At 37.4% G+C, this 13,602-nt stretch overlaps 1 protein-coding gene across 1 annotated transcript in view; it reads right to left on the bottom strand.

Annotated features, from left to right (window-relative positions):
- LOC150078352 (Fanconi anemia group I protein homolog) overlaps positions 1-13,602 on the bottom strand; it is a 98,387-nt gene that overhangs the window by 39,231 nt on the left and 45,554 nt on the right. Inside the window, exon 5 of the mRNA XM_090384540.1 lies at positions 9,627-9,752. Coding sequence (XP_090240666.1) covers positions 9,627-9,752 — 126 coding nt within the window. The remainder of the gene's footprint in view (positions 1-9,626; positions 9,753-13,602) is intronic.

The following is a 13,602-nucleotide window of genomic DNA, read 5'->3' as shown; positions in this document are numbered from 1 at the left end:
CCATGGTTGGGAAGAATTAACTGAAAGGAAAATTCGTGCAGTGTGCAAACAAATTTTCCTCATTGTGAAAATAATTTTGATGGCTTTCCCTCTCAAGTGCAAGCTGTTGTTGAAGAAATAACAGACATTGGAAGATGGCTTGGTTTAGATGAAGTGGACACTACAAATGTCCATGACTTGCTTGAATCACACCCGGAAGAAATGACTGATGGAGACCGTTTTAATTTAGTTGAACAGTGTGCATTTGAAAAAGCCAACAATGCTAATGAAGAAGTAGAAAATGTGCAAATGAAAGAGTTCACCATCAAAGAATATGAAAAAATATTTCAAACTCTGGAAGCTTTAAATCAACTAGTTATGGATGCTGACCCCAATGTCGACTGAAACATACAAGTCTGCTGAGATATGGATAAAGTTTTCAACAATTACAAGCACATGTATGAAGACTTAAATAAAGAGAAGACAGTTCAATGTAGCCTGTTAAAATATTTTAATAAAATGTAATAACGTTTTCTTCGCTTAGTTTATAATAAACTGTATCAGAAATACATTTTTATTATCCTTTGGTAATTTATACGTTAATAACCAGATAAAAAATTGTGCTTAAAAATTTTTATTGCATATTTTCATTGGGGTGGGACCAATTACCAAATTTTGTGTGTTATAATAGCTTAAAATAGTATAAATTCATTTAATACAATGGTTTTGCAGGATTCATTATTCGTACTAATCGAGGCTTTGCTGTATAGGCAATCCAATACTGATGTCATGGATTGCCTATATTATTAGAAAAATTTTTCAATTGGTTGCACACTTTGTCAATCCTGGCTACTGGTATATGAGTAAAATAATTTCAAGACAGCATGAGAGAAAATCTCCTGGCACACAATGATGACAGTGGCCAAAAGGTGGTGGTGGTAATGGTGACTTTGGATATGACAATTTTCCACAAAAAACCTGATAGGCTAGCTCCAACCTGTAAAAAAATTTGCTTTTTAATTTTTTGAAATATAAATTGCATTATAACAAATCTGGGGATCATATTAAGCAGTGGTAATATGAATCTCAAAATAGTAATAAATGTTGCTATGCATAATTACCTACAACATTTAGTCAGGGATGCAAAATTATTTGATAAAAAGAAGCTGTGATTATGAAAACTTTTTAGAATTATAGTGCTTACAGTACTATTGATATGATTAAAAAAAAAAAATTATATATTCAAAGATAGTCACAACAACAAAAAAAAAAAAAAATCTACAGCCAATATCAATCCACTGCAGGATGGAGGCCTCCTCAAACAAGTCATGTTGAGAGAAATGGACCACAATCTGCCACACTGATCCAGTGCTGGTTGGAAGATTGACTATATATAGCAGTCAGGGGCTTGAACCCTAGTCTTCTCAAAGAGCATGTGCACTCCCAGTCCTGCCCACTCGGAATGTGGCTGTCCAAACCATTTGTGTATCAAACACAGTACTTATCAGGAATTAAATTTAATTTTGCAAAAAAATTACATTTTTAACACAAGTAATTAGTTGGCATGAACAGTTCTTACACTGAAACCTTTAGAATGTCCACAAGTTAATCACTTGCGTTAAAAATATAATTTTTTGTAAAATTAAATTTAATTCCTGATTGGGCACTGATGTTTGATCCACAAATGGTTCCAGGGGGCCAGCCACTTTGTAAGCTTATATATAATGTGTCTATCTTTGAAAATATAATTTTTTATCATATCAACAGTACTGCTGATATGATTATATATATATATACAGGGTGTTTCAGTTAAACGTTTCAGAACTTCTAAGAGGGGTAGGGTACATCCTGACAACTCGAAATCATATAGCAATGTGGGGTCGGAAATGCTTTCCTGAAGCGGTGTTGTACACAGAAGCACCATAAAAAGAAAAGAGACCGTAAGTGAGAAATCGTTTTAATAAAACATGAAAAGAAGCAAAAGGTACATGGATTAAAGTAAGTGTTCGAAGTTTCTTCAACCTCGTATTGCTTTCGCACAGTGGTACCTTGGAAAATGTGCTACAAATCCCCTTTTTCCTGCTGAAGTGTTGTTTTCTGATGAGGCATCCTTCACAAGGGAAGGAATTTTCAACACGCATAACGACCATATCTGGGCGGTCGAGAACCCGCATGCAATACGACGTCGTGCAGCACAGATTCGATTTTCGGTCAATGTATGGGCCGGTATTATGGGAGATCACCTCATCGGACCTTACCTGTTACCGTGTCGTCTAACCGGACCTATCTACTTGATCTTTCTGCAGCAAGTATTGCCACAACTTTTGAGAGATGAACAGATTTCTGCATCAACGCAACAGACAATGTGGTTCCAACACGATGGAGCCCCTGCCCATTATAGCGGAGATGTTCGTAACTACCTGGATGTCACATTTGGTCAACAGTGGATCGGACGTGGTGGTCCCGTGCGTTGGCCTGCTCGGTCACCCGACCTATCATGTCTTGATTTTTATTTCTGGGGTCATATGAAATCGCTAGTTTATGACACCCCTGTTGACAATGCTGAGGAGCTGGTTGCAAGAATCGCAGTAGCTGCCGAAGAAATTCGAAATTCGCCTAGAGTATTCCGGAATGTTCGGATGTCCATGCGTCGGAGATGTGAGGCGTGCATTGTAGCCCGTGGAAGAAACTTCGAACACTTACTTTAATCCATGTACCTTTTGCTTCTTTTCATGTATTATTAAAACGATTTCTCACTTACGGTCTCTCTTCTTTTTATGGTGCTTCTGTGTACAACACCGCTTCAGGAAAGCATTTCTGACCCCACATTGCTATATGATTTCGAGTTGTCAGGATGTACCCTACCCCTCTTAGAAGTTCTGAAACATTTAACTGAAACACCCTGTATATATATATATATATATATATATATATATACATACACACACAGTGGAACTTCTCTATTACGAACTTCTATTTAAAGAATTTCTCTATATTACGAATTTTTTTGCAAAACATTGCACCTTGAAACGAAATTACATGTAAAATTAACCCCATATAGCGCGTGTTAGTCTCTCTCTCTATAATAAATTTTAAAAAAATTAGTAAAAGCATTTTTGAAGATTTTTAAGCATTTACTGCTAAACAGCAGCTGAAATATATGACCTCCTTCCCTCTGAAATTACACATTAGCATTTGGAATTAATTATCCTTTTAGTGAATACTTGTGGCCATTGGCGCCTGTAGGAGGTCTTTGTTTCATTTTTGTTACAGTTATAAAACCAAATGTGTTTTCTTAAAAGTGGTCATAAACTTTACAATAAATAGGATAGATTTGTAAATTGATGTTGGCTCAGAGGAAAACGAAATTCGCTGCGGTAAGCCTTTAGCGTGCTGCGGCGGCAATACATAGAATGCTACCACAGTCGATTTTTATAACGCCTACTGAGTGACATTCGCTTCTCACCTCAACCGTACCATTTACCTGATATTCGGGTGACACTCAAGTCAAGTGGACCCAATTTCGGCGAAGTCTGGACGGTCTGTGACAGCCAAATCCTCTGCTTGCATCTTCACGTTGGTGGGACTGTTAGTAATCCTGGGTATAACCTCCATGCACAAGTACATGGCGGGTGACCACCCAGGTGTGACCCAACGTAAGCAGGGGTCGAGGTGTGGCGCCCACACCACATGGAGGAACGCCGCCCCTCTATGTTACCAGGCAGTACTAGGTGGTAGATGACTCTCATCAACCGGTGAAATACCACCACTTTGCTTATTGGAGGCTTGAAATGGTGGAACCCATGTTTAGTCTCTAGAGCTAAGTTCCGGTCAACCTTTCCCTATCTCTTCCATCATGCAGTATGATTGATGACTTTTGAGGTTATGATGAACGTCGTGGCGAGATCCAATATTCCTTACATTTCGAGGGTACAGCTCTAAAACGGTGTTCGCAGGCCGGCCGCTAGTTAGTACACCGGACTGAACCTATTGGTAACTCTCTAGGAAGCTTCCGGATCAGCTAGTGTATAATCTTGCTGCCTCTACTCTGCCAGATAGTGACTGGAGGGAGTCCGAGTAGTGTGTATGCGGGGAGCATTGTCGAGGCCACGTTATGTCAAGGATATGGGTATATTCTTACCACATGTACGCCATATCCAAAAATTTCATTACTTCATACAGCATGTCCCACCTACTTTTCCTTACTACTGAATACACCATGAATTGTCAAACTAATAGAGCAAGCTTATCTGCGAAAAGATCTAAACCTCCCAAGGACTTCTAATTCACTTCACAAATATACGTGGTCTCAATTCTAATCTCAACGATGTCCATTTCCACTTGCAGTCTGCCAAACCCCATGTACTTTTTCTGACAGAATCTCAGTTATCGGTTGATTCATCTACTGCTCATCTCAGATGCCCAAATTATTCGCTGTATGATTCCTTTCGCCTCAAAGGTGGTACTTGTGCATATTTCCGTTCTGATATTCCCTGTCAGAGACTTGGCAATTTGGAATCTCCTCTCTTTGATCTTCTCTGGCTTAAAATCTCTCTACCTCATTGTGTCAAATTCGTCTGTTGTCTCTACCGTTCTCTCAACTCCACTAATCACTTGGAGCTCTTTGACTTCCTCTCTTTGCAACTTGACTTCCTCTCTTTGCAACTTGACTTCCTCTCTTTGCAACTTGACTTTCTCCAGTCCAACTTTCCTAACAGTGAAGTAATTTTCCTTGGTGATTTTAATGTTCACAACTCCAGCTGGCTTCCGTTTTCTAGTCACACCGACCCAGCAGGTCGAGATGCTGAGGCTTTTGCAATTACAAAAGACCTAGCACAGATTGTTCATTTACCTACAAGAATACCGGACAATCCTAATCATACAGCCAATACGCTTGATCTTTTTCTCACAAACAACCCTTCTAAGTACACGGTCGAAGTGATAGGTCCTTTAGGCACTTCAGATCACAACTTGGTGATTGTCTCTTCTCCAATGGAACCTTTATCTCATGGCTATTCCCAACCACGTGTTGTTTGGCATTACAAGAATGCAAAATGGGATGACCTTCGAGACTTCTTTTCTTCTTTTCCTTGGTCGGATTACTGTTTCAAAACTTCTGATGTGAACGTTTGCTCAGATCGTGTCAGTGAAATTATTCTTGCAGGAATGGAATCCTTTATCCCACACTCCGAATAAATGTGCTAAGGCTGTCCAAGAGAAGAACGTTGCATATCGTAATTGGCTTGTTTCTAATTCTTCAGTTTCATTTTCGGCCTACACCAAAGCTCGCAACAGTTGTAAAGCAGTTATTAACCAGTCCAAACTAGAGTTTGAACAGGCTAAGAGTAGAAAACTTGATTCTTGTCCTAATGGTAGCCGAGCATTCTGGTCTCTTGCCAAAGCTATTGGCCGCAACTTTTGCCCATCTCTGCTCCCACCTCTGTCCAAACCAGATGGTTCTGTTGCCTCTTCAGCCAAGGCTAAAGCTGACCTGCTAGCATCCCATTTTTCTTCCAGCTCATGTATTAATGATCTTGGTAAAACACCTCCCACCATTCCCAACACGCTCCATTCAATGCCTCCTATGGTCTTCCGTCAAAAGGATGTGAAAAGGATTTTAATGAATCTTGATGCTAAGAAAGCTCCAGGTCCTGATGGTATTTCTCCACTTGTTCTCAAAACCTGTGCTCCTGAACTTACTCCTATTCTTTGCCGCCTTTTTTCACTTTCTTATTCCAAAGGTGTTTTTCCTTCTGCTTGGAAATTTGCTCATATCCAGCCAGTTCCTAAAAAGGGTGACAAATCCCTCTCATCCAATTATCGTCCCATTGCAATTACTTCTACTCTTTCTAAAGTAATGGAGAAATCAATTAACCGCCAACTCTTAAACTATCTAGAAACCTTCCGTCTGATCAACGATCACCAGTATGGATTCCGTCAGTGTCGATCCACTGGAGATATTTTGGCTTATGTTACCCATTTATGGACTAATTCAATGGAAAGGTTCGGTGAAACACAAGTAGTTGCTCTTGACATCTCAAAGGCTTTTGATCATGTTTGGCATAAAGGTCTTCTAAACAAGCTTCCATCTTATGGTTTGCCAACTGTTTTTAGTAATTGGTTATCCAGTTTTCTCTCTGATCGCTCACTGAGGGTGATGGTAGATGGCTCTCTGTCTTCTAACTTCTCCACTAATGCCGGTGTCCCCCAAGGTTCAGTTCTTTCCCCCACTCTTTTCCTCTTGTATATCAATGACCTTCTTCCATTGACTGGAAATCCTATCCATAGTTTTGCCGATGATAGCACACTGCATTCAACTTTCCATTTTGAGAAACCTTGTCCTGCTCAATCAGCTTCAACTTCTCGAAAATCTGCTACCAATTCCTTAAATGCCGATGTTCAGGTAATTCTCCAGTGGGGCAAAGACAACTTAGTTGATTTCAACCCTTCTAAAACTCAGTCTTGTCTTATATCTCGCAAAAAGGATTCTTCTACTCCTGTGCTTATCTTTAGTGACACTCCGATTTCTAGGCAAAATGATATATCTCTTTTGGGGATTACCCTGACTTCTAATCTTTCTTGGCACAAGCACATTACAAATATTGCTTCCTCTGCATCAAAAAAACTTGGTTTTCTCTTTCGCTCTCGGCGTTACTTTTCTTCCAAACAGCTGCTCACTCTGTATAAATCGCAAATTCGCCCTGCCATGGAATATTGTTCCCATATCTGGGGTGGTGCCCCCAGAACCTCTCTCCGGCTTCTTGATTCCATTCAGAAGAGGGCAGTTAGGTTAATTAATGATTCATCTCTAACCGAGTCTCTCCACTCGCTTTCTCATAGATGTACTGTTTCTGCTACATGCCTCTTCTACAGATACTTCCATGGGCACTGTTCTTCTGAATTGGCTTCTATAATTCCTGCTTTCTCTTTCAAAACAGTCCGAACACGTGCCGCCACCAGTCAACATCCATTTACTGTCCAACTTCAAACCCACAGAACCAACTTTTCATCTTCCACATTTATTCATTCAACTGCCGTTTTCTGGAACAACCTTCCTTCATACGTATTTCCTGAAAATTACAATCTACAGAAGTTCAAGTCCAATGTCAACAAATATCTTCTTTCATCTTCTTAACCTCAAACCCAAGCACGGTACTAAGTACTATAGGTTCTAATACCTCTCGTGTTTGGGGTTCACATAAAAAAAAAAAAAAAAACCGTGTGACCTTCCTGTCAATCATTATATGATATGTCCGTTCTCATCTAACTGGACTCCTAGTAGATGGTTTTCATGAAATTTTTTTTTTTTTTTTTTTTTTAATTTCGTTCTTTTAGAACAATTTGTCATCAATCACAAAGGCTATATGCTCTTGTAATTTTTTTTTTTTTTTTTTTTTCTGAAAAGCAACATACAGCATACATTAACCGTAAATTTTCTTTCGTGTTTATATGAATGAAAGTCGTATATTTCTTCAAAATGATTGATAGGAAAAGTCACGTGATACTGTTGAATTCGCAAGCGCATGTCATTGAGTAGGCGGTACTAACAATTCACTGTATGGCCAGCGCAGCAAAGTTTGCGGTGTATGTATCGGCAAGAGCTGCAGTCCAGTAATTTTTACATTTGTGGAAACAATGTCGAAGAGAAAGTGAATACGAAGAGTTTAGGTATTAATGATAAAGTAAAGATTCTTCATGATATTGACTAGGGTTTTAAGAAAAAAGATATTGCAGAGAAATATGGCATACCTGCAAGCAGCTTATCTATGATTTTAAAAATCGAGAATCAATTTTAAATGCAATTGAAGGAGGAGGAGGAGCAGACAAGAAGCGAATTAAGTTGTGTATATATGAAGATGTTGATAAAGCTGTTCTAAAATGGGTGCAAATGATACGTGAAAAGAATATACCAATATCGGGTCCAATAATTAAGAAACAAGCTCTGAAATTTGCACAGTCCCTGGGACATACATCATTTAATGCAAGTACTGGGTGGCTAGATAAATTTAATTTATCTGGGTGGCTAGATAAATTTAAATTGGAGAAAGTGTTAATGTAAGTGAAGAAGATTGCAACATTTGGAGGAACAATACCTTAAAGAAGATTTTGGAAGAATATGAACCTAAGGATGTTTTTAATTCTGACTAAATGGGTTTATTCTTTAAATGTTTACCGAATAGAACACTTTCTTTTAAGGATGATAACTGTTTTGGCGGAAAACAAAGCAAAGAAAGAATCACTGTGATAGTTGGAGCAAATATGACAGGAAGCGAAAAATTAAGACTTTTAGTCATCGGAAAATCAAAAAACCCAAGATGTTTTAGAGGCACAAAATCTTTGGAAGTTGACTACACCTTTAATAAAAAAGCATGGATGACCAGTGATATCTTTGAAGACTGGATATTAAAACTAGACAAGCTTATAACAAAAGAAAAAAGGAAAATTGTGTTGGTAACTGACAACTGTTCAGCACATCCTGCCAGTATTTCTGCCAAATTTAATAAAAGTGTGAAATTTTTGTTTTTACCACCAAACATGACGTCAAAACTCCAGCCAATGGACCAAGGCATTATTAAAAATTTTAAATTTCATTATCGAAAGAGAATAATAATGAAGATTGTCAATGCATTATCAGAAAATAGAAACTTGGAAGTTACAATTAACCTTAGGGATTGCATCTCTGAACTGGCAAAAGTTTGGACAAAGGATATCACTGAATACACTATTGAAAATTGTTTTTCGAAAGTGGGATTTGCATTGAATACAGAAGTCGAACATCAACTGGATGAACAAGATGAACTGCCCCTTTCACACTGAAAAACCTTTGGTTATTAGAATCGTCCAGAAACATCGAAAATGAAATAACACTGGATAGTTATGTTTATGTAGATCAAGATCTGACTACAACAGAACATCGAAATGAAGATGAAATAATGCTGAACAGTAACAGTGTTAGACGCGACCATGATCACGAAGAAATTAACGATGACGCTGAAGACACATCAGAACAACCTGTAGAAAAGTCAACTCGTGAAGAAATGATTAATGCTTTTAAAATGGTTTGTATGGGTCTACAGTTTTGTGAAAATGTTTCTGATAATGTTTTTAATGCTCTGAACAAATGTGAGGTTTTCTTTGAGAATCAGACATTTTTTAATTGTACTGTGCAAACGAAAATTACGTATTTTTTTTACTTTGTGACACTTACTGGTGAAAATTGTGTAAACGTAATTTAAATAATAAGTGTTTTTGAAATAAAATACATTAAAAATAAATGTAGATTCATTTTCGTTTTCTAATTAAATAACAATTTCTAATAAAAAATATATTCTCTGTATAACAAAATTTCTCTATAACGAATTTTTTCACTGGATTTATCGAATTCGTTATAGGGAAGTTCGACTGTATATATATATAAAATTAAACATAAAATAAAAATAGAAATAGAAGGTAAAACAATAAATAAATAAACCAACAAATCAGTGAAAATTATTCATATATGGCAACCAATTTAAGGCTATATGCTTCATCCATAAAGATCACCTACAAAATTGATTCAAAATCAATAGTTAAATTTCATTTTACACAAAACAGACTTTTAATATAAGTTATTGATACAATTTCTATCTAATGCTGAATTAGCTAACCTCATAGAGAAGGTTTCTCACTTCTGCCTGTTGATTCATAGCTCTTCTCAGAGTTCCCAAGAGTTCAAGACACAATGCTTCTGGTGACATAACATTACTGTCTGTCAGATGGACATCTACTCTAATCTAAATAACATTTTAATATACATACAGGTATATTTTGATAAAATGTGCAAAAAAATTTATATCTGTATATATTCACTTCAACAAATAAGAAATAAAATATAAATTCCATTTGGTTTAAAGTAATCATATGTTCATTTTTTTTTATTATTACAGTCAGAATAATAATTACAACTGACACTTTAGATCATGTAGGAATTTTGCTGTAAACTGTTTTTTTTTTTTTTTGTTGTTGTTGTTTTTTTTAATGAAAATCCCAAACACGAGAGGTATTAGAACTATAGTACTTTATACTGTGCATGGGTTGGAGGGTGAGAAGATATTTATTGACATTAAACTTGAACATCTGAAGATTGTAATTTTCAGGAAATGCTTATGAAGGCAGGTTGTTCCCAAACATGGAAGTTGAATGAATAAATGAAGTAGAAGAAAAGTTGGATAGTAAAAGGATGTTGACCGATGAGGGAATGTGTTCGGACTGCTTTTAAAGAGAGAGCAGGAATTATAGAAGCCAATTCAGAAGAAGAACAGTGCCCATGGAAGTATCTATAGAAAAGGCATGCAACAGAAACAGAATGTCTATAAGATAGAATGGAGAGACTCTGTTAGAGATGAGTTGTTAATTTATCTAACTGCCCTCTTTTGAATGGAATCTAGAAGCTTACTGCAAAAAGATTATGCATTTTGAAGTGCAAACTGAGTCTGTTAAATTTAATTCTTCTAAGTTGGCCTAATTCAATCATGAATGAAAATGAAAGTTGATAGTCTCTATGGGAAGCACAACAGCAGCATATAAACTTGCACAAGATGCTGCAAACTGCAACCAGAATAAGGATAGGACCAAGTATTCCTGTTAATAGAGGAAAATGATGCAAGAAAGCATCAGCAAAAAAAAAAAGAAAGAAAAAAAAAGAAACCACATTACCTGTCCATCCCATCCAACAGTTTGTCTGTCTAGTTCTTCCTTGAATTTATTCAAATTACCCACTTCCACAACAAAGGATAGAATTTGGTTACTAGAACCAACCATCCATTAGCTGAAGGCATACTTCTATACATCCATTCAAAGCCTTTAACACCTGTCATATCACCTTACAGTTGCATAGTTTCCAGATGCTGCAATTTGCAAAGCCAAATTGCTTAGCCTGTGTGATTTCTTCCTGTTTCTATGTCTGATGAAAGCTCTGAAAGGCAAGTGTTTAGCATCCGACACATGATACTGTCAGAGCCGTAATGGAAACACTTTGCAGCCTTTCGAAAAATGGATTGCAAGAAGTATTTAATGCATGGGTACAACAGTGGCAAAAGTGTGTAAAGTTCAAGAGGGAGTATTTCGAGAAGGAGAAATCCATAGAAGATTCAGATGATGACAATTCAGATAAGATCTTGCTAAAGTCTGCGAATTAAATGATCATCCCTTGTATAAGCATAGAAGACTTTGCTGTTTTTATTTGCATTCTTTGCCACTGACTTCTCATAATCAGCCTTAGCTTGCCTAATCTCTTTTGTGACTTGATTACAAACTAATTTGTATCTACCATAGGCTTCTGTATCACCTGATAATTTATATGTATCTCAATAATTCATCTGACATCCACTTAGGTCTAAGCCTTGAATAGCATTTCTTTCTTGGTATGAAAAGCACAGTAGCTTCTTTGACTACTTCCCTGAATATTTCCCATTTAGAATTTGCTGTATGTAACATCATCAGTTGGTCCAATTGCACACTATTTAAAAACTGTCTGAGATCTCTGTAGTCACCCTTATGAAAGGGAAAGTCTTTGCCTTTACACTTTATAGTAGTTATTTCTTTAATTAAATTCCACATTATTAATCAGTGCTACCTAATGGGTCTTTTACCTACAGGTTCTTAATGATGGATGAAGAGTCGCTGCTGATAACCAGTATCATGCACTTTTTCTCTGTCAAAGAAGACTGACACCAGGTGTTGTCATTTAAGGAAAAGATCTTGAATTGAAGATTCCAGTCTTAATGGTCCAGGGTAAATGTTTCTTTGGAAGATGCACTGAATGCTGGAAAAGACATCACTTCATTTTAAATAGCATATATAACAAGGGTTGACCATTGTATCCATGGTTTTGCACAAATATCTAGTTAGAGCAATAGGCTGATAGCAAAAAGCAATTTCTGGATCCTTTCCTGACTTAGCAAAAGCAAGGACAGTTACCTTGCACTAGGCATCGAGAAAGCTGCTCTTCAAGAAAGATATTGTTATACAGAAAGAGCAAACGATCCATGAATTTGGGAAAAGGGTGCTTAATCATTTCATAATGGATGACATCTGGTCATACAGCAAACGTTCCTAGGTCTATCTAAAAAAAAAAAAAAAAAACACCCTTAAAAACCTGGTCATCATGCTCACCTTACAATGATAATTAGATACGACAATGCCTGGAGTTCTAACTTTTTAGAATTTTTTAATAAGTAAGGGTTAGAGCACATTGTAGCTCTTGTGTGTTAAGTGGCACAATGAATGCTTTACTGATTCTGCAACAGAGCATCCATTACACTTGAGGATCAATGAAGAGTGAGATGTGTATTTTGCTTCCATTTTCCAAAATTTGTACCAGACCACTTTAGCACTAGTTGAGTGAATAATAGATGAGGTCAACACAGGTCTGCAATTCCTTTTGACTCTTTAACATGAAATACAGTGTTCTTTGTCTTCTGCATATCTCCTAAACTTTATTTTTTTGCCTCCCTCCCCTTTTTGTTTAAAATCTTGACAATAAAAAGTCTGCTGTGTGACACGAGGATGGCAGGATGGCATAATGTAACAAAAGCTGGCTGATGCCATGAATATAGATAACAATAAAATTTATTATCTCATTTCATGAAAAAGAACTTGCTTTGGGAAATAAGAGGTAAAAGGTAAACTGCGGCCATTATCAACCCACTGTGGGATGGAAGCCTCCTCAACAATTCGTGCTGAGAGAAATGGACCATAATCTGCCACGCTGGTCCAGTGCGGGTTGGCAGCTCGACCACATTTTGGGGTCAGGGGCATTAATCCCAGTCTACTCAAAGAGCGGATGCTACTCCCACTAGGCTGCGGAGGCTGTTAACAAGCGATAAATACCAATGTAATCTTTCCATAGCTAATATGGAATGTTTACATATGTTTTTCAACAATAAAATGAGTTGTGCTTATTGCCCCCACTTAGCAATCAAACAGAATGAGCTGTGAAGAGGGAGGGAGGGAAGGGGGAGAGAGAGAGAGAGAGAGAGAGAGAGAGAGAGAGAGAGAGAGAGAGAGAGAGACTTGAAATATGTAAATTAACTGACATAAGTGAACCGAAATGATTTTGCTCACAACAAAAACGCTTCTATTAAAATTAAAATTACAGTTGCTCAGAGCGAAACGGATACAAAAATATAGATTGTAACAGGTTTAATAACAGGAAATATACATATATTAGATTAGATACATAAAGTTTTCGGTTATCTAGTTAACCTTCTTCAGTTGATATGAAATGACAGTTAGAATGGAGGCATGTACTGCCAATCTGGTACGTGAAGCGCGTGGCTAATTGTTTGAGGTTGAAGCCTGAGGTTGTGATGTTTGTGGACGTGGCCAGCATTGTCAATGGACAGGATCGTTGCTTCGGTGATAGGGTGAACTTGACAACCACTGTTCCTGTTCACTGAGGTATTGGAGCATTTGATGTTTAACGATTCCAACCAGGCGCAGCGCAGATAATGGCGGGACTTATCCATAATCACGACATCGCAGTGTGGATCTATGTTGTGGTGGGTTGCCCAGACGTGCTCCACATCCGCTAAGCGGATTGCTCTTTTGTGATCGGAAAGGCGTTTTTCGAGCCGTCTCCCA

Source organism: Mastigoproctus giganteus, chromosome 11 (assembly GCF_048544385.1).
Source record: "Mastigoproctus giganteus isolate SK-2022 chromosome 11, ASM4854438v1, whole genome shotgun sequence".
NCBI lineage: Eukaryota > Metazoa > Arthropoda > Arachnida > Uropygi > Thelyphonidae > Mastigoproctus > Mastigoproctus giganteus.
Note: the sequence above shows the minus strand (reverse complement) of the source record. Positions and strands in the feature narration are given on the sequence as shown.